This window comes from Electrophorus electricus, chromosome 3, assembly GCF_013358815.1.
Source record: "Electrophorus electricus isolate fEleEle1 chromosome 3, fEleEle1.pri, whole genome shotgun sequence".
Classification (NCBI taxonomy): Eukaryota; Metazoa; Chordata; class Actinopteri; order Gymnotiformes; family Gymnotidae; genus Electrophorus; species Electrophorus electricus.
In genome coordinates, this window is record NC_049537.1 from 29,035,001 (window position 1) to 29,054,411 (window position 19,411).

Consider the following 19,411-nt stretch of genomic DNA (forward strand, 5'->3'; position numbering starts at 1 on the left):
GGCTTGCAAGACACAGCCACAGTTAGTGGCATGCACGTGCACACAGTAAACCATTGCCGAGGAATAGGAGGGGAGAAGTCATTAGTGCTTTGGCGAGCTGGTGCAGCTGCAGAGCACTGACTACATTACATAACAGGACAGGAATTCTCACTCTTCATAGCCACAAAAAGAAGACAATTAGTCATCTACTCCCAGGGGACACAGAAACACCAAAACGTCAGAGAAGCTCATCTGGAGAGAGACAATGAGAAAGTAAAAAAAGCCTTACAATAGACACCCACAGAACCTTCTAATAGACATCTACAGAAACGGGCCAATTCACAGTCTAGGTTTAGCTTTGCATGTTAATCACCGAGTGGTCAGGGATCCGTGGCTGAGAGCTCACAGATGTTTCCTGCTGTACACCGGACCAGGCTTCCTTCAGAAAACAAAGTCTCTCTGACCCACTTAAAATTAAAATCAACACCCTAAATAATATAATAAAAGTAATCTGGTACAATAGACCCCACAGAAACCTTCTGGCAGTTCAAATGTATTGACACATACACTGGAAATTATTTAACACATCCAAAGCATGGGAAAGGCCCTACATGACTGGAATTCTTTTTATAGAGACATTATCATGTTTTGTAACGTGGAGTAGAGGAAACGTATACAGCAAACTAGAGCGCAACTCACCTTGGAACTTGAAGCTTTGTATCTGGACCCACATGCACAGGTCCTCCGAGGAGCAGTCGCAGCGCAAAGGGTTCCCGCTGAGTCCCAGCGAACGGAGCGCGGGGAGCGTGACCAGCGAGCTGACGTTCAGCGTGGTCAGGTTGTTGCGGCTCATGTCCAGCACCTGCAGCGCCGCGTTGCCGGCGAACGCCAACGGGTGGATATTCGACAGCCCCGGATTGTCCGTCATCCTAAGCATGAAAAGGCTGATTAAAGGTGCAAACGTCCGCTCCTCGATTTTGGTGAGAGTGTTGAAAGACAGATCCAAGTAGGCAAGCTTGCGCAGGTTACCGAAGGTCGACCTTGAAATTTGTGTCAGGGAGTTGTTGCTGCAATCCAAGTAGATCAAGTCGGCCAGATAGTTTAAGTCCAGTGCCGGCAAGTCATTTATTTCGTTGTTGGAGATGATCAGCTGCCGGGTGGCCAGCGGGAGATCTGAGGGGAATTGGGTTAACTGTTGCCCGGCGCACTGGGCCACTAACTGGTCGTCGCATACACAGCGGTCGGAACAGCCAGCAGTCAGAGCCGGGGACGGTGCCACCCCCATGACGAAGATCAGCAGAAAGACGAGCCGCAATGACTGCGCGCTGGGCTCCGGCAAAAGACGCATGTTCTCGCCGCCGGCTTCATCAACTGTGTGTGCGCTGCGCTCCAAAACACTCCTGCATTCTTCATTGATCTACGAATCCGGTGTAAACGGACGCCAATCTAGCATGTCACTGCTCGCGAGGTCACTTTGGATAACTCAGAAGCGACATGTCGCAAACGTAGTCATTTCAGTTTCAGCATTTGCCAAAGCTTTGCCAAAATCTTAAATCTCAATTCAGTGATCGTCCGTTATAAGTGCGGTGTCATTTATGGATTGTGAATTTACTTCTTGATCCTCGGGGATGGTTGTTTGTCTTGCTCTTGTTTAAGCCAAATTTAAGGTCTCCAAATAAGTTCAGTTCTCGTTTGTTCAGACCATCACAGGTAAAACGCTCTTGAGTTTCCTGGCAGTCCTCCTCTGCAACACCGTGCGTCCTTGCTTGTATCGGCTTGTCTCTCTGGTTTTCGCTGCGCGTCCGAGTGTCTGCAGCTGTTTTGTATGTTAAGAGAGAGCCAGGGCGAAGGGACTGGAGATGCAGTGTCAACGAGCGTCAGTCCGCGTGCGCATCGCTTCTAATTAGCCGTGTCCCCGCGTTCTTTGGAGATCGAGTACACGCGCACTATGAGACCACAGAAGTGGACCGTCTCCAGTTGTGACGCAATCAGGTGTTAGCTATTTATGACGTCTTGGGGCGGGGGGGGGAGAGCCGGATAACATGCAGGCTTTCTCAAGTTCGGACGAAAGTCTACGTTTCAGACAGAGCACTTAAAGCACCTGAGAAAGCCTGAGTCCAATTACAGACTTCTAGAGTACGTAGTGAACTAAGGACTGTGTTTTTCTCAGAAATAAAAACATCTATACTGAGGAAAGTAATCCAGTCGTGCCAAAGCAGACCGAGGATATAGCGCGTGGCTTATCTGCTCGACACACACACACACACTCTCTGCTATATAATTTCATTCAGGGGCACGTGTGCCTGTCTGTCACTTTACGTACAGAGTGTGCAGTCATTTCAGTCACGGAGAGAGAGAGAGATGTTTGAGGCCAAGCAGGGTCAATAGTCTTTTCCTATAACGAGATACCTTGAATACCTTGATGGTGTAGAGGGTAATGTTTATGATAAATAAAAAGTAAGAAGATGCCTGTTCTTAGTTTATCAATCTGGTCTCCAGTAGGATACGCCTTCCTTCCAAACTGAAAAGCCCACACTAAAAGCACAATGAGAGAGAACTCAGTCTGAGTTTGTGTATGTGAATGGAAAATCCTTTAGCCCTCTATGTTAATGTCTAATGTCAAAGTTACTGTTCCATTTTGGGCAGATGGGTTTGAGTTATGATATTCTCCCTGCTGTCTGACACTCTCTACTTTTACTCTATTGTAAGAAAGTTTTGGTGTCTTCCTATTCCCCTCAGACATCACTGATTTCCAAACACATGTTAAAACATGGCGCTCAAGGCTAAAGGTAATTGGACTATTAAAACTGTTGCATCTGTGTCTGATTAGATGGTTGCTATGCATAAGATATGCGTGCGTAAGATATCATAAGATAGCTGCTTTCTTAAGCATTCTGTCAGCTCCTCAAAGAAAACTTTTACTTTGAAAGTAATTGATGGGGAATGATGTGATGGATTGGTACCAAGTCCAGAGTTGGATGCTGCCTTGCGCCTTCTGGACATGCTCCAGCAACTGAATTAAGTGGTTTAGAAAATGAATGGATGCCTGTTTTTATCCATAAGGTTTATGAGCTTCTGGAACTTATAAATATTAAGTAGATTGTCAGATAGATAGAGCATCAATTCTAATATGTAATTATAGAGTGTAAGCATAGAGTAAATATGGTCGCATACACACATCATTTGAGAAAGAGTAAAGTGGCACTGCAGTGGTGTCAACCACAAGAAAGATGAATGGGAATGTTTCAGTTTAGATCTGGAATCTGTTTATAAGTGTTGTAGTTTTCCTCCTCTTTGGCATATTAATCTTTCTTGCCATATTTACTGTGCCACCTTATTCTATATAGTATCACCAGGTTCACTACTCATCCTGGCAGATCTACTGTCATTATGCTGCTAGTGTGACACTGGTGTGAATCATTTATGATCCAAAAGGGAGGACTGATAAAAGAATGTAGTTATCCATTTAAGCCTGCCAATGGGTGAATGGAAAATTACTAAGGTCTTTCTGCTCTGCATCAAGAGTAGAATCCTAAAGTTACTTTTCTTTTTAATCACCACTTCCTTTCTCTGTTGATAAGCGCTTTAAAAACAAACAAACAAAAAAAATAACCATTGTTCATTTTGATTGGTTGTTAACCTTATTGAACGTCCAAACCTGTGAACATCCTGAACTGTGAGATGATCTCCAGAGTGTTATCTGTTGCTTTTGGCTCTTACCTCATCCTGATCCCATAGACAAAAAAAGATAAATAAATAAACATAATATTGTGCATCAGTAGTGGTATGAACAATGCTCTCTCTGACCTCATAGCGAATAAAGTCAAACTCAATGTCAAAAGTGTATTAATCAATGCACCAGGTCCAATATCAAGTGAAAGACCATGTAATTGCTGCAGAGTCTTTGTTTATCAATCTCAGGTCCCCGATATATTCCTCCCTTCAAAGCACTTTCACAAGCCCACACAAAAGCACTTACATTATATCAGTGATTCGACCAGTTGTGTAACTTTCAAAATAGTGCGGTAATACTCGTCTGCAGTTGTCTGGCCCTCCTACAGTTAAGCCCACTTGCTAATGCAAAGAGTGATCGTCTCTGACTGCCCCGTGAAAGTTGCGTGGGAATTCAGCAAGCCTGTAAGAGTCAGTGCTGCAGCGAGATATGTGGGCCTTAATGGTGCTCTTCAGTAGTGGAAAATGTGCTCTTGATCAAGGAAGGATCCAGTAATAACCAATCCTCTCTCAGCAGATACAGTATTTTTGGTTGGTGTTTCAAAATAGCAACTTAATTACCTTGCAAAGATAATGTAACAAAAAACTCACTCATGGTATGTGTGAAGCTGTCAGCTACAGGATTTGTGGTCATAAAGGCTAAAGGTGTGTGTGTGTGTGTGTGTGTGTGTGTGTGTGTGTGTGTGTGTGTGTGTGTGTGTTTATATATCTCTGCAGAGACCAAATGTCCTCACAAGGATAGGAGCATCTGACATTTTTTACCTTGTGGGATACATGGGTACAAATGCTTTTTTTTCCAAAAATTGGTAGATTTATTTGAAAAAAACAAAACAAAACAAAAACCTAAACTGTTTACTTTTGTTACTGAGGTTAAGGTTAGGCTTAAATATTGGTGTAGTATTCAGGTGTAGTATTAATTGTGTCAATGGAAGATCCCTACAAGGATAGTAAAACAAGACTGTGTGTGTGTGTGTGTGTGTGTGTAAGAGAGAGAGAGACAATAACAAGACAACAATAAATGATGCGACCCATTCATGTTAAAATGTTACAGCTAAGACTGATTTAAGAAGATTTTGAAATTATTTTTCTTTAATCTTTCAGAAAATACATGGCGTAAACCCACTGAAACCACATTCTTTTTGTTTGGCATTACCCTGTATCAAATTTGGACTTCAATACAGTACACAAAGTTCATACATATAGATTTAAATTAGAAATGATTTCCAAAGAATGAACACAAGCCTATACATTTTCCCAGCTCTGACTATATATACACAGATTTTTACTTCAGCTCAAATGTAATGGCCCAACAAGACCTCAGAAGGGGCACAGGCTGTTGTTAGAGAGCAGATTTGTGAAGTCAGGGCCCCAGTGGTGTTCAGCACACAAGCTGCTTGGCACCTCTTACCCAGCAGCCATTGCTGAGGGGGGACGGGACATTCTCTGAGAAATGCCAGTGTAAACTGAATGACTGAGCTAATTAGTGTAACTTTCATCCTTCGGTAGACACCAGCAGCTCAGCTTGCATTGGGGAGGGTGTCAGGTGAGGTTGAGGAAAGAGACATCATTACTATTTCATGCAGGGGTCACCTGTCAGAGGCCTTGCCTCACGGCATGGAATGGGGAGACACCACGTTTGGGGCAAGTGAGAGGGCATGTGGAGAACACAAAGGCGGGTCTCCAAGTACAGGTAGTTTTTAATATTACCATCATGAAGAGAATCCAAAAAGCCTCAAGACCAGGAAGTCCAAAACAACAGAGACAAGTAAACCCAAAGATGTCATATCAAACCTGAAAAACAGGCAAGAAGTTCAAATCAACAAAAAGTCAAGAGACAAAAACATAGCCTCAGACTTTTTGAAATCATACAGACTCATACAAAGTGATTGCAGCCATCTCCTTATAAACCCCAGTAAATGAGTTAATTACGAACAGCTATGAACCATCCTTAGTAGTGAGGCGTTAGTGACATCTGGAGGCGAGAAAGAATTCGCGAGCCAGGATGGTTTTATTTCGTTTACTCATATCATTCATAAACAAACAAAATTTAACCAATTTTAACAACACCGAGTGGTGATGAAGACGACTGAGAGTAACCTGGATTTATGTCAAGTATAAGAACTGAAGCGCAGATACCCATTCAGAAGTGTCGGCCCTGAGAAACACAGTCTGAAGGGCTGCTGAAATGGATGGTCCACAACGCTGCATAAGTCATTCCTGAACATAGTATCTCATTCTTCCCTCTGGGCTGTTTTAAAACAGTGCCTCCATCTCTCATTGAACTGGTCCTATAATAGAGCTTAGAGTGCAGTTTGCAGCTCATTCCCTTGATGCTGTTAACTGGTAGTAATTTGTTGGTTCCTATATGACTTGAACAAGTGTGAGAGCCAAACTTGTTGTCTGATGAATTTTGTGGTGATTTGGTGCATCGTTCTAGTCCTTGCTCTGCCTGGAGAGCTTGTTTATAAAATATGATAATTACCTGAATTTCCATTAAACCTATATGATAGCTGCACAGCATTAGAAACCATAAATAGTATTCTTGCTGTGATATGATCAAAATAAACAAAAAACAAAACAAAACAAAAAATACCTATCTAAAACATTAATCATTTGGTTTCCGTTATAGTTGGTGTGAGTTACAACCTTTTTGTGAAATGTGGTTGCAAAGATATAAAATCCATCTGTAAAAAAAAAACAACCCCTCATTAATTAATAATCTACAACAACAAAACATTCATATAAAATACTTGGTTTCTTTGTACTGCTGAATGTGTATTGGATGAGGTGATTGCAGTAATGAGTTTGAGTCCTCAAACAAGCCGTTTTAAGTAAGTACACAGCTTGCCGAACTGACTTTTAAAAATTGTTTTAAAAGACGGACATTTAAAGTGATGCATCGATTCATCTTGTGTTCATCTTACGTCCAACTGCATCGTTCCATTATAACGTGGAGGAAATTGTCCTAAATTATACGACTTGTCATACAAAGTGTAAAAAAGAGAGTTTTAACCAAAGCAGTTCCAGCACTGAGCAAGCCAACCCCATGAAGCGCACGCCGTGCTACGCCTTTCCCATAATGCACTGCCCGGCTCAAACTCATATAATTTGAAATAACCTAAAATGCTTTTGTCGTTGTCATTTATAGAGAGACTATCTGGTACATGCTGCTGTTGCTGGTAACGGTTGCAATTTGCTGTTGATCTGAAACCTAAACGGTTGTGGTGTTCAGATAACCGTCTTATTGAAATGTATTGCTTGTGACCAAGACCTGGTCCGACGGTACCTTTCGTTAAGAAACTCTTGCTTCTCTTCAACTCGTATAAATCTTTCGCCTTTTACTAAAGATTTCCGTGGAGAGGAGCATTATGAGTATAAACTAATTTTTCGATGCCCTGCTTTATAGTGGGGCTTCCTATATGGTTTAAAAATAGAAATGGTCGTGTCGCATTGTGGAAGGGTTTGTTGCTATTGTTATTGCACGTCTGCCTCAAAAAGACGTTTGCTTTATATTTATCAAGCCTAATTATCGTTTCCGTCTTCCGTTTCTAACTAACGAACCACTGCGTAATTCAGTCGTGGAGAATTCGCAGTACCGCAGACGCTCAATGACTTGGTGGTAGAGTGGATATTATGGAAAGCCGAAGTGGTCCAAATTCACGGTTTATTTGTAAAACAGCAGAGAAGCGATGTTTAGGAACTTTTTATACCGCAAAATATTTTATTATTGTTCACTTACACCGTAAAAGCCATCGAAATGCTGTACTGCACGGCGTTTATATGTCAGTTTAAAACACTGTAAGAAATACTTCTAAGATGGAAATACTCAGTAGTTCCTATTTGAAGACGCACTGTTCAAGTTCGAATAAATAACTAAATAAACTCAGAAGCTTTGTGACCATGCAGTTCTTGAAACTTTAAGAGACAGGGGGTCCCGACTGCCCAGTGCTAGACTTGGAGCAGGAACACAAGTGTAGAAAACAGGGACACTCCAAGACCAATAGCGCTGTTATCCATATTCTCTGTTTGGCATCCCTCTTGAGTTTGTGACGATAACCCCTTCGCCTTTCATTCAGTTTTAACCATAACAAAAGTCTGAATTGAGCAGTTGCTATAAAGACACTACCAACCCGTACCTTTTGATAGCTAGCTATCCATCAAAGATATAAAATCCACCTGTAAAAAAACCCCTCATTAATTAATAACCTACAACAACAAAACATTCATATAAAATACTTGATTTCTTTGTACTGCTAAATGTGTACTTGTAAGTCATCAGAATCAGCTGCAGAAATGAATTGAAAAAGAACAGTTTGACTCTCTACCGACAAGATTTCGAAGTTTTCCACTTGGATGAGGTGAATGCAGCAATTGCAACTGACATTCTGGGATTGCCCATATCGTTGTTTATCATTTAAATGGTTTGTGACAACCCTGTTCTGGAGGCCAACTGTCATGCTCAACAGCGCAGCGTGCCGCTGAAATACCTTTGAACAGCCTTGACGGTTTGCTACGAGGAGTGCATTACATGAAGTCGATAATACTGGTTTATGTAAGTTTGAAATGTAGTTACAAGCTAATTGTAAGCTTGTAACACTTTTCTCAGTAAAGATCGTCACACAGCAGCTCTACAGGAATCCAGGTCCAGTTGAAGGCCTGTAGTCCAGAAAACTTTGCAAACCATATTGGTTTATGGTAAAGTACAGTACAGTAAGTAACACAGTGGCAGTCATTAGCCATAATAAGTTTGAGTCCTCAAATAAAAATCTCATTTATATATATATATATATATATATATATATATATATATATATATATATATATATATATATATATATATATATATATATATATATATATATATATATATATATAAATTTGATTTTCATTTGAGGAATCAAACATATATATATATAAATGAGATTTTGGTGCTCAATGGACAATGTCGCGATTTGTTTTCGAAACGTAAACGTTACTATTTATGAGGTAGCTATTCTGTTGTAATATTTTATTTGATCAATGTGTAAGCCGTTTTAAGTCAATTGCAAGTCAACTGCAAGATGGAACTGTACATTGTGTATATACATATATACATATCCATATATACATTGTACATTGTGTATATAAACATATTATACATATATTGTACATACATTGTTAATATATTTTGTATATATGTATATATATAGATATATATTTCTCTATGCACCCCTGTTTTTTTCCTCAGTTTGGACAGAGCACTCTCAAACTATTTCACTGCGAGTTATACTGTGTATGACTATGTATGTGACAAATAAACCAAACTTAAACTTAAGTACACACCTTGCAGAACTGACTTTTAAAAATTGTTTTAAAAGACGGACAATTAAAGTGATGCAGCGATTCATCTTGTGTTCATCTTACGTCCAACTGCATCGTTCCATTATAACGTGGAGGAAATTGTCCTAAATTACACGAGTTGTCATACAAAGTGTTAAAAAGAGCGTGTTAACCAAAGCAGTTCCAGCACTGAGCAAGCCAACCCCAGAAAGCGCGCGCCGTGCTACGCCTTTCCCACAATGCACTGCCCGGCTCAAACTCATAATTTGAAATAACCTAAAATGCTTTTGTCGTTGTCATTTATAGAGAGACTATCTGGTACATGCTGCTGTTGCTGGTAACGGTTGCAATTTGCTGTTGATCTGAAACCTAAACGGTTGTGGTGTTCAGATAACCGTCTTATTGAAATGTATTGCTTATGACCAAGACCTGGTCCGACGGTACCTTTCGTTAAGAAACTCTTGCTTCTCTTCAACTCGTATAAATCTTTCGCCTTTTACTAAAGATTTCCGTGGAGAGGAGCATTATGAGTATAAACTAATTTTTCGACGCCCTGCTTTATAGCGGGGCTTCCTATATGGTTTAAAAAAAGAAGTTTGTGTTTGTTGCTGTTGCACGTATACCTGGAACAAAACTACCCTTTTATGCTTTTCGGACGACATGTGTCTTTTTCGTTTCTCGTTTCAAGCCAAGGGGCCATTGCTTAAATGTAGTGGTGGGGAATTCTCAGCACAGCGGACGCTCAATGATTTGGTGGGAGAATGTTGATATGGAAAGCCAAAGTGGTCCGAATTCACGTTTTATTAGTAAAACGGCAGAGAAGCGGCGTTTTGGAACTTTTTACGACGCAAAATACGCTGCTATTGTTCACTACACCGTAAAAGCCATCGGAAATGCTGTACTGCACGGCGTTTATATGTCAGTTTAAAACACTGTAAAAGCTGTGTCTTTCAGACTTTTCCAACAAAAGTCTGGAAAAAAAGTCTGTTTTGTAGCCAATAATCAATTAGCTAGTTGCCCCTGGTTAATATTTTAGTTAACTAATTGAATATTTAAAGTACTTGCCCATTTAAATTACAATGTCTAATGTATCTAACCACTTCGGACATCGTACTACTGCTAGGTCTATTTAACTTCAAGCAAGCTAATAATGGTATGAGATAAAATAAATCATCGAACGAATTAACACATATGTAAAGTCCCTAAATAAACATATTTGAGCACTAGTTTATCATCCAGTAAGATCTGTAGTGAACTGGTCTGGTCTGACCTTGTTCATGAGCGATTGGGCAAAGTTCAACTGTATTGGCTGTCAGCGATTTCTCACTTCAGACTTTTGTTGGTTATTTATTCAAGTTCGAGCTGTGTCTTCAAATAGGAGCTACTGAGTATTTCCATCTTATAAGTTGTTTAGAAGCATTTTTACAGTGTTTTAAACTGACATATAAACGCCGTGCAGTACAGCATTTCCGATGGCTTTTACGGTGTAGTGAACAATAGCAGCGTATTTTGCGTCGTAAAAAGTTCCAAAACGCCGCTTCTCTGCCGTTTTACTAATAAAACGTGAATTCGGACCACTTTGGCTTTCCATATCAACATTCTCCCACCAAATCATTGAGCGTCCGCTGTGCTGAGAATTCCCCACCACTACATTTAAGCAATGGCCCCTTGGCTTGAAACGAGAAACGAAAAAGACACATGTCGTCCGAAAAGCATAAAAGGGTAGTTTTGTTCCAGGTATACGTTCAACAGCAACAAACACAAACTTCTTTTTTTAAACCATATAGGAAGCCCCGCTATAAAGCAGGGCGTCGAAAAATTAGTTTATACTCATAATGCTCCTCTCCACGGAAATCTTTAGTAAAAGGCGAAAGATTTATACGAGTTGAAGAGAAGCAAGAGTTTCTTAACGAAAGGTACCGTCGGACCAGGTCTTGGTCATAAGCAATACATTTCAATAAGACGGTTATCTGAACACCACAACCGTTTAGGTTTCAGATCAACAGCAAATTGCAACCGTTACCAGCAACAGCAGCATGTACCAGATAGTCTCTCTATAAATGACAACGACAAAAGCATTTTAGGTTATTTCAAATTATGAGTTTGAGCCGGGCAGTGCATTGTGGGAAAGGCGTAGCACGGCGCGCGCTTTCTGGGGTTGGCTTGCTCAGTGCTGGAACTGCTTTGGTTAACACGCTCTTTTTAACACTTTGTATGACAACTCGTGTAATTTAGGACAATTTCCTCCACGTTATAATGGAACGATGCAGTTGGACGTAAGATGAACACAAGATGAATCGCTGCATCACTTTAATTGTCCGTCTTTTAAAACAATTTTTAAAAGTCAGTTCTGCAAGGTGTGTACTTAAGTTTAAGTTTGGTTTATTTGTCACATACATAGTCATACACAGTATAACTCGCAGTGAAATAGTTTGAGAGTGCTCTGTCCAAACTGAGGAAAAAAACAGGGGTGCATAGAGAAATATATATCTATATATATACATATATACAAAATATATTAACAATGTATGTACAATATATGTATAATATGTTTATATACACAATGTACAATGTATATATGGATATGTATATATGTATATACACAATGTACAGTTCCATCTTGCAGTTGACTTGCAATTGACTTAAAACGGCTTACACATTGATCAAATAAAATATTACAACAGAATAGCTACCTCATAAATAGTAACGTTTACGTTTCGAAAACAAATCGCGACATTGTCCATTGAGCACCAAAATCTCATTTATATATATATATGTTTGATTCCTCAAATGAAAATCAAATTTATATATATATATATATATATATATATATATATATATATATATATATATATATATATATATATATATATAAATGAGATTTTTATTTGAGGACTCAAACTTATTATGGCTAATGACTGCCACTGTGTTACTTACTGTACTGTACTTTACCATAAACCAATATGGTTTGCAAAGTTTTCTGGACTACAGGCCTTCAACTGGACCTGGATTCCTGTAGAGCTGCTGTGTGACGATCTTTACTGAGAAAAGTGTTACAAGCTTACAATTAGCTTGTAACTACATTTCAAACTTACATAAACCAGTATTATCGACTTCATGTAATGCACTCCTCGTAGCAAACCGTCAAGGCTGTTCAAAGGTATTTCAGCGGCACGCTGCGCTGTTGAGCATGACAGTTGGCCTCCAGAACAGGGTTGTCACAAACCATTTAAATGATAAACAACGATATGGGCAATCCCAGAATGTCAGTTGCAATTGCTGCATTCACCTCATCCAAGTGGAAAACTTCGAAATCTTGTCGGTAGAGAGTCAAACTGTTCTTTTTCAATTCATTTCTGCAGCTGATTCTGATGACTTACAAGTACACATTTAGCAGTACAAAGAAATCAAGTATTTTATATGAATGTTTTGTTGTTGTAGGTTATTAATTAATGAGGGGTTTTTTTACAGGTGGATTTTATATCTTTGATGGATAGCTAGCTATCAAAAGGTACGGGTTGGTAGTGTCTTTATAGCAACTGCTCAATTCAGACTTTTGTTATGGTTAAAACTGAATGAAAGGCGAAGGGGTTATCGTCACAAACTCAAGAGGGATGCCAAACAGAGAATATGGATAACAGCGCTATTGGTCTTGGAGTGTCCCTGTTTTCTACACTTGTGTTCCTGCTCCAAGTCTAGCACTGGGCAGTCGGGACCCCCTGTCTCTTAAAGTTTCAAGAACTGCATGGTCACAAAGCTTCTGAGTTTATTTAGTTATTTATTCGAACTTGAACAGTGCGTCTTCAAATAGGAACTACTGAGTATTTCCATCTTAGAAGTATTTCTTACAGTGTTTTAAACTGACATATAAACGCCGTGCAGTACAGCATTTCGATGGCTTTTACGGTGTAAGTGAACAATAATAAAATATTTTGCGGTATAAAAAGTTCCTAAACATCGCTTCTCTGCTGTTTTACAAATAAACCGTGAATTTGGACCACTTCGGCTTTCCATAATATCCACTCTACCACCAAGTCATTGAGCGTCTGCGGTACTGCGAATTCTCCACGACTGAATTACGCAGTGGTTCGTTAGTTAGAAACGGAAGACGGAAACGATAATTAGGCTTGATAAATATAAAGCAAACGTCTTTTTGAGGCAGACGTGCAATAACAATAGCAACAAACCCTTCCACAATGCGACACGACCATTTCTATTTTTAAACCATATAGGAAGCCCCACTATAAAGCAGGGCATCGAAAAATTAGTTTATACTCATAATGCTCCTCTCCACGGAAATCTTTAGTAAAAGGCGAAAGATTTATACGAGTTGAAGAGAAGCAAGAGTTTCTTAACGAAAGGTACCGTCGGACCAGGTCTTGGTCACAAGCAATACATTTCAATAAGACGGTTATCTGAACACCACAACCGTTTAGGTTTCAGATCAACAGCAAATTGCAACCGTTACCAGCAACAGCAGCATGTACCAGATAGTCTCTCTATAAATGACAACGACAAAAGCATTTTAGGTTATTTCAAATTATATGAGTTTGAACCGGGCAGTGCATTGTGGGAAAGGTGTAGCACGGCGTGCGCTTCATGGGGTTGGCTTGCTCAGTGCTGGAACTGCTTTGGTTAAAACTCTTTTCTCTTCAAATCCTATAAATCTTTCGCCTTTTAGTAAATATTTCCGTGTAAAGAAGCGTTATAAGTATAAGCTAATTTTTCGATGTCCTACTTTATAGTGGGGTTTCTTTTCATGGTTTAGAAAAGTAACTTTCCTTGTTCACGTTGTTTGCATGTTCCAATTTTCTGATGCCTCGTTTTACGGTGGGTTTTGTTGAAAGGTTTTAAGATTCATTTTTATAAACACATTCCTGTTAGGTGTTTGGAATCTGGAGTGGTCTCTTTATCTTCCCGTTGTTAGTGGGTCCAGTACTCCGCGTGTTTAAAGCTCAGAAAGCACATGTCACTGCACGTGTCTCCCACAAGGCATTGCGTAGTTATCAAGCGCATTTAATTTCAAATAGCGAAGTATTCAGTTATTTTTCGTTTATATAAAGACTATTCGACATACACTGTTACGGTAATGGTTGTAATTATTTGCTGTTGATTTGAAACAAACTGTCCAAGCGCTCAAGTGACCGTTTTGCTAAAGTGTATTTCTCTTAAGCAAGATATGTTCCAGCGGTTTTCTTAGTAATACACTCTTGTTTCTCTTCAAAGCGTATAAATCTTTCGCCTTTTACTAAAGATTTCCGTGGGGAGGACTACTATGAGTATAAATTAATTTTTTGATGCCCTGCTTTATTGTGGGGCGTGTTTATTGGTTATAAAGATATATTTGAAATATTTATCTAAATGCTCCCATACTTCAAATTGTTATGTCTATGAGCTACTATAACCACAAACGTTAGATTCCACGTGTAATCTAAGATGTGCAAAACGTAAATTGGTGAATTGTGATAGGTATGTAAGCGTATGTATTTTTAATAATGAAGCGCTTGTCTTTTAGAAAAGAAAACACTTACAAAGCAATAAACTTCAACCTTTATCAGCTCCTCGTTAGTATAGTGGACAGTATCTCCGCCTGTCACGCGGAAGACCGGGGTTCGATTCCCCGACGGGGAGAAGAGAAATTCATTTTTAAATTATTACTATTACTGAAGTGTTAACACACACTTGGAAATGTTTGGCAGATGTAGTGTGTAATATTTATGGCCTAACTGAATATTGGGGTGTCGAATGTAGCTAAAACAACGTCTAATTTTGCTAAACGCACTTGAAGAGCTAAAGATAGCTCATTTACAGAAATCTGCAATTGGAAGAAAAATCTTCGATTTCCTTCGGGATCAATAAAATAAAAGTGACTGAAAAGACCACCTGCAGACTTCTATGATCAGTCCTCGTTAGTATAGTGGACAGTATCTCCGCCTGTCACGCGGAAGACCGGGGTTCGATTCCCCGACGGGGAGAAAGAAAGTTGTTTTCCACATGTAGGTGGAAATGTTAGGCAGATGTAGTATTTATGGCCTGACTGAATATTGGGTTGCCGAGTATCGGTAAAACTATGTCAAATTTTGCTAAACGCACTTGAAGAGCTAAAGATAGCTCATTTACAGAAATCTGCAATTGGAAAAAAAATCTTCGATTTCCTTCGGGATCAATAAAATAAAAGTGACTGAAAAGACCACCTGCAGACCTCTATACTCAGTCCTCGTTAGTATAGTGGACAGTATCTCCGCCTGTCACGCGGAAGACCGGGGTTCGATTCCCCGACGGGGAGAAAGAAAGTTGTTTTCCACATGTAGGTGGAAATGTTAGGCAGATGTAGTATTTATGGCCTGACTGAATATTGGGTTGCCGAGTATCGGTAAAACTATGTCAAATTTTGCTAAACGCACTTGAAGAGCTAAAGATAGCTCATTTACAGAAATCTGCAATTGGAAAAAAAATCTTCGATTTCCTTCGGGATCAATAAAATAAAAGTGACTGAAAAGACCACCTGCAGACCTCTATACTCAGTCCTCGTTAGTATAGTGGACAGTATCTCCGCCTGTCACGCGGAAGACCGGGGTTCGATTCCCCGACGGGGAGAAAGTCGGTTTTTTCAATTTTAAGCAGAGTTTTTCCACTATATTACTTGTTTTATTTATTTTTAATATATATATATTTTTTTTAATTTCAGAGAGAATTTATATAGCCTCTGTAGCAGTAGCGTTTCTCCAGAGGGAACTACAAACAATGTCTGTGGAGGGGTGACCGTGTTAACATTTAAACCCTTATATGTGGTGTTGTCCATTACGAAATGTAGCTTCTTAACAGTGAAATTATAAACCTACTAACACTTAGAATTCGGCTCATAACGATTTGATGAAAACAGTCGACTGTCTTCGGTGGCCTATATTTCTTTGTAATGAGCATACATGAGTTTATCACTACCTGTGTTAGTTAGCATTGCTAGATGCAAGGGGCATTTGACTAGCACAACATTTCTCTGAAGGTGGTTCAGTCTGTCTCTCTTTACATACCTGTGCAGGAGTAACGTCGGTATTTCTGCGACCAACTTCATCCCCTTTGCATGTAATAATTATTTCCTAGTTTATAAAAGCACTTCCAATGTTGTTGTTGTTGTTGTTGTTTTTTTTCAGTAGACCAGCGAATGTCTTTTTTGTCCACAATACAAGCACCTGGCAATACATGATGCCAGATGCCGCCATAAAAAGATGGAAATGGGAAAATCACAAATACATCTTTAAATTAAAATCCTGCATTTGGCCATTTTGTCATTACACCCCACTCTTCAGTAAAGGGATGGTAGAAACACTGTAAGACTTTGCCCTTGATACCCATGGTGTACTGGTTTATTTCTTAATAAGGTTCTACTCTGAAGCAAAAAGACTCAGATTCACCCATGGTATGAACACTCATTTATCCTGGGTGAATACTCCAGCTTCCAGTGGCCAGCAGACCATTTCTTCTCACTCACCTGGCTACAGCCATATCAGGGTTCATGCAGCTTAATGATCCCTGTTGGCCTAGCTGATGCACTAGGACCTGGGAAGAGGTAAACTGTTTCCAAGAGTTGCTGTGGATAAGTGAATTTGTTTGTGCGTAGCCACTTCCTGTGGGCTTGCTGTGCTGTGTATCTTATACTTGCTCTTTGTCTGAGTTTTTGTCTCCAGGTTTTTTGTATAAATTAGAAGCCCAGACTCTAGTCAGAGACATGATGTTTCACCTCGCTCTGGCACAGTGGAGGTGTTCCTGCTGATGGTATTGGTGCCCCATGTGAGGCAGCATATGTGTCCACACTGGGACACTGTTGGGGTGGAGCAAGCAGGAGAGGAAGAACGTGTGATCACAAGGGTCATGAGCCAGATTGTCAAACTAACTGAGGCACAATGGAGAGCACCCATCGACAGGACAGCAATCCACACCATTCCTCACTCTGCCACCCGGATTATTCATCCCACTCATATGCAACCTGTTGGGTATGCACTACAGTTTGACACTTCATAGTTTGAATTTGCAGATAGCTGTCTGGAAAACGTCACATTATGTTTAACTTGACTCAATTGTGTGCTTGAACTTGAAAATAAAATACTGCTCAGTGTATATTAATTATACATGAACAATGTTGATGGCTTGGAAACTGTGTGATAGCAAAGTACAGATGTGCACATAAAACAGTGTTGCAGTGAGCCAACTAACTCATTAAGGCGGCTTCATGAAATTGGGATTTGACTTCTCCTTTTACTTCCCGTCTTTTGTATTCTTACATTGTTGTACTGGCTGCTACTTCATCCACTGCTGTGTTCATATATGCCATAAGCATATCCGCTAAATACTTATGGCATAGTATGTTCTGGCTTTGTACATCTTTTGCACGTCCACTCACTTTGCTCAGAGCCATTTTCTCTTCCCACCACCGTGGTGTCAACCAAGCGTAATGAGGTCAAGTTTATTGTCATATTTAGGGTTCTCGCTCAGCCACATTTCAGTGTGCCTATCTGTCCTCAGCAAAGGGTCAATCTTGCATATATGATTTTGATGTACAGTATGTCTTTAGAAAAGTGGTCTTTCCAAAGTTAACTTTCTGCTTCGCTGGTCTTTGCAACTGTCATGGACTTGCTGTCCATAGTGTGAGTGTGACCAAAAGCGTGTTCCACATGTTTTGTCATTTCCCTGTGGTCCATATCCCTTGCTCTTGTCCCTTTGATCCCAGATTACGAGCATTTCTAGCTTCCGTACGTATTTACCTGCGTGTCTTAGCATATGCATGCATGTGTGCGCTGTGATCCTGCGTTATCAGTGCAGATTTTTGCTGTCGCTGTCCTCCACTTTGATCTCATTTTGCAAGTCTTGAGAACGCTGCTCTGGTCCTCGAGCACAAGGATCAGTATCCATGGATCCATGGATCAGAATCCACTAGCCTCCATGGTCCACCCTACTGCCTTCTCACACCAGCAGACCTGCCAGCCCGCAGTCTTACACCGCAGCTGACTCTCAACTTACTGATCTGCTGCACGATTGTAGGTCGGGGGGAGGCAAAGAGCGAAACCAGCCCAGCCCTTTTCCACTGGGCGTATGTTACCTCTGGAGGTGAGATCATCTTTCGGACAGAGAGAAATCTAGGAGGGAGAGCTCGTGGCCGATACGTTAGTACAGAGAGAGAGAGATACCATTGCTGCCTGACCTTGGCAAGGGGCAAGACATGATCTGCTCATGTCTGCCCAGCTCCAGTGCTCAAAGGTGAAACGAGACGTCCAGTCATGCTGGCCGAAACCAGACTCTCGTCAACTGATAGGCTCATGCTTTGTCGCCCACCCACTTTTTTATGCACTCATGTACTCTTCAGTATCATCTGTGCTCATGTAATCCAGAGTATTGTGTGCACCGGCTCAGACATCAGAGCCTGGCAGCGTGGAAGCATGAGTCACTAAGGTGGTTCACTGGAGTGTGTGGAACAGGAAGGAGCTTGAAGCTGTGCCCGTTCACAGTGAACTCCAGCTGCTCAAGGCAGCAGCCGCTGTGGCCCTTTCCACACAACGGGTCGAGGCCCGGGTGCAGCCCCATCCAAGTGCAGTACACAGATGCATTTTTAAAGGGATGTGTAACTCTTTTCGTGCTCAATTCTGAATGGATGTGATTTGTAAACAAGTTTGGTTTATTTGTTTGTCACATACATAGTCATACACAGTATAACTCGCAGTGAAATGGAAACCTCAGTCTTGTTCAGTGTTCTTAAAATCTGGAAAGAGAAAATGGTCAAGAATATAGTTTTTGTCTAAAAAATGTTTAACCTGAGGCGGGATATCGTGTTTAAAAGGTCAAGCACCTGTGTTGATTTTGATATGCGTTCACAACTGTTTGTCACTTAAATAAGTCTTCGGAACATACTGCAGGTTGTCTGGGCACATAAGATGAATATCCATAGAGATATCCAAAATCTAATTTCTGCTTTGTGTTGAACCTCAGGATGATACATAAACCTCCTACCATCATCTATGTTGCATAACTTCAAAAATGTTCAGTAATGTAAACTAGGCTTAGTAAGCAAGACAGAAGACTTTTTTCCCATTGTCTGTTATTGGATACTGGCAACAAGGAATTAAACAGACATGGACTGTGGGGGATAAGGATTGCCAAAGCCCCATACATTGTGACATTCCTTTGTCAAGGGAAGTGGGGAAGATCATATCAGCACATGTTGTTGCAAGTGCAAAATTGCTTATGGATTGCAGGCATTCGGTTGACCAATAACTACATTAGGAACCTAACAGAGTATGTGTTTCATGAGAGATGACACGTCTAAACACAGTCAGTGAATATCCGTAACACTGTGATGCTACATGAGGAGAGGGCAGGAGAGAAATAAAGG

General features: G+C 40.3%; 1 protein-coding gene and 10 non-coding genes across 11 annotated transcripts in view; 8 read left to right on the top strand and 3 right to left on the bottom strand.

The window, feature by feature from the left end:
- LOC113591623 (leucine-rich repeat-containing protein 52) overlaps positions 1 to 1,893 on the bottom strand; it is a 20,067-nt gene extending 18,174 nt beyond the window's left edge. The window contains exon 1 of the mRNA XM_027032197.2: positions 679 to 1,893. Coding sequence (XP_026887998.1) covers positions 679 to 1,327 — 649 coding nt within the window. The 5' untranslated portion in view covers positions 1,328 to 1,893. The remainder of the gene's footprint in view (positions 1 to 678) is intronic.
- A 5,115-nt stretch (positions 1,894 to 7,008) lies between these two features.
- On the top strand, positions 7,009 to 7,124 carry LOC113591628. Its single transcript, XR_003412218.1, has one exon. It is a non-coding gene; the product is annotated as a U5 spliceosomal RNA (small nuclear RNA).
- A 2,361-nt stretch (positions 7,125 to 9,485) lies between these two features.
- LOC113591629 lies at positions 9,486 to 9,601 on the top strand. Its single transcript, XR_003412219.2, has one exon. It is a non-coding gene; the product is annotated as a U5 spliceosomal RNA (small nuclear RNA).
- A 1,218-nt stretch (positions 9,602 to 10,819) lies between these two features.
- On the bottom strand, positions 10,820 to 10,935 carry LOC118241089. Its single transcript, XR_004775850.1, has one exon. It is a non-coding gene; the product is annotated as a U5 spliceosomal RNA (small nuclear RNA).
- A 2,329-nt stretch (positions 10,936 to 13,264) lies between these two features.
- LOC118241090 lies at positions 13,265 to 13,380 on the bottom strand. The gene has a single exon (XR_004775851.1). It is a non-coding gene; the product is annotated as a U5 spliceosomal RNA (small nuclear RNA).
- A 288-nt stretch (positions 13,381 to 13,668) lies between these two features.
- LOC113591334 lies at positions 13,669 to 13,782 on the top strand. Its single transcript, XR_003412186.1, has one exon. It is a non-coding gene; the product is annotated as a U5 spliceosomal RNA (small nuclear RNA).
- Positions 13,783 to 14,234: 452 nt separating this feature from the next.
- LOC113591333 lies at positions 14,235 to 14,349 on the top strand. The gene has a single exon (XR_003412185.2). It is a non-coding gene; the product is annotated as a U5 spliceosomal RNA (small nuclear RNA).
- Positions 14,350 to 14,589: 240 nt separating this feature from the next.
- trnad-guc lies at positions 14,590 to 14,661 on the top strand. Its single transcript has one exon. It is a non-coding gene; the product is annotated as a tRNA-Asp (tRNA).
- Positions 14,662 to 14,933: 272 nt separating this feature from the next.
- Positions 14,934 to 15,005, top strand: trnad-guc. Its single transcript has one exon. It is a non-coding gene; the product is annotated as a tRNA-Asp (tRNA).
- Positions 15,006 to 15,244: 239 nt separating this feature from the next.
- Positions 15,245 to 15,316, top strand: trnad-guc. The gene has a single exon. It is a non-coding gene; the product is annotated as a tRNA-Asp (tRNA).
- Positions 15,317 to 15,555: 239 nt separating this feature from the next.
- Positions 15,556 to 15,627, top strand: trnad-guc. The gene has a single exon. It is a non-coding gene; the product is annotated as a tRNA-Asp (tRNA).
- Positions 15,628 to 19,411: the final 3,784 nt, after the last annotated feature.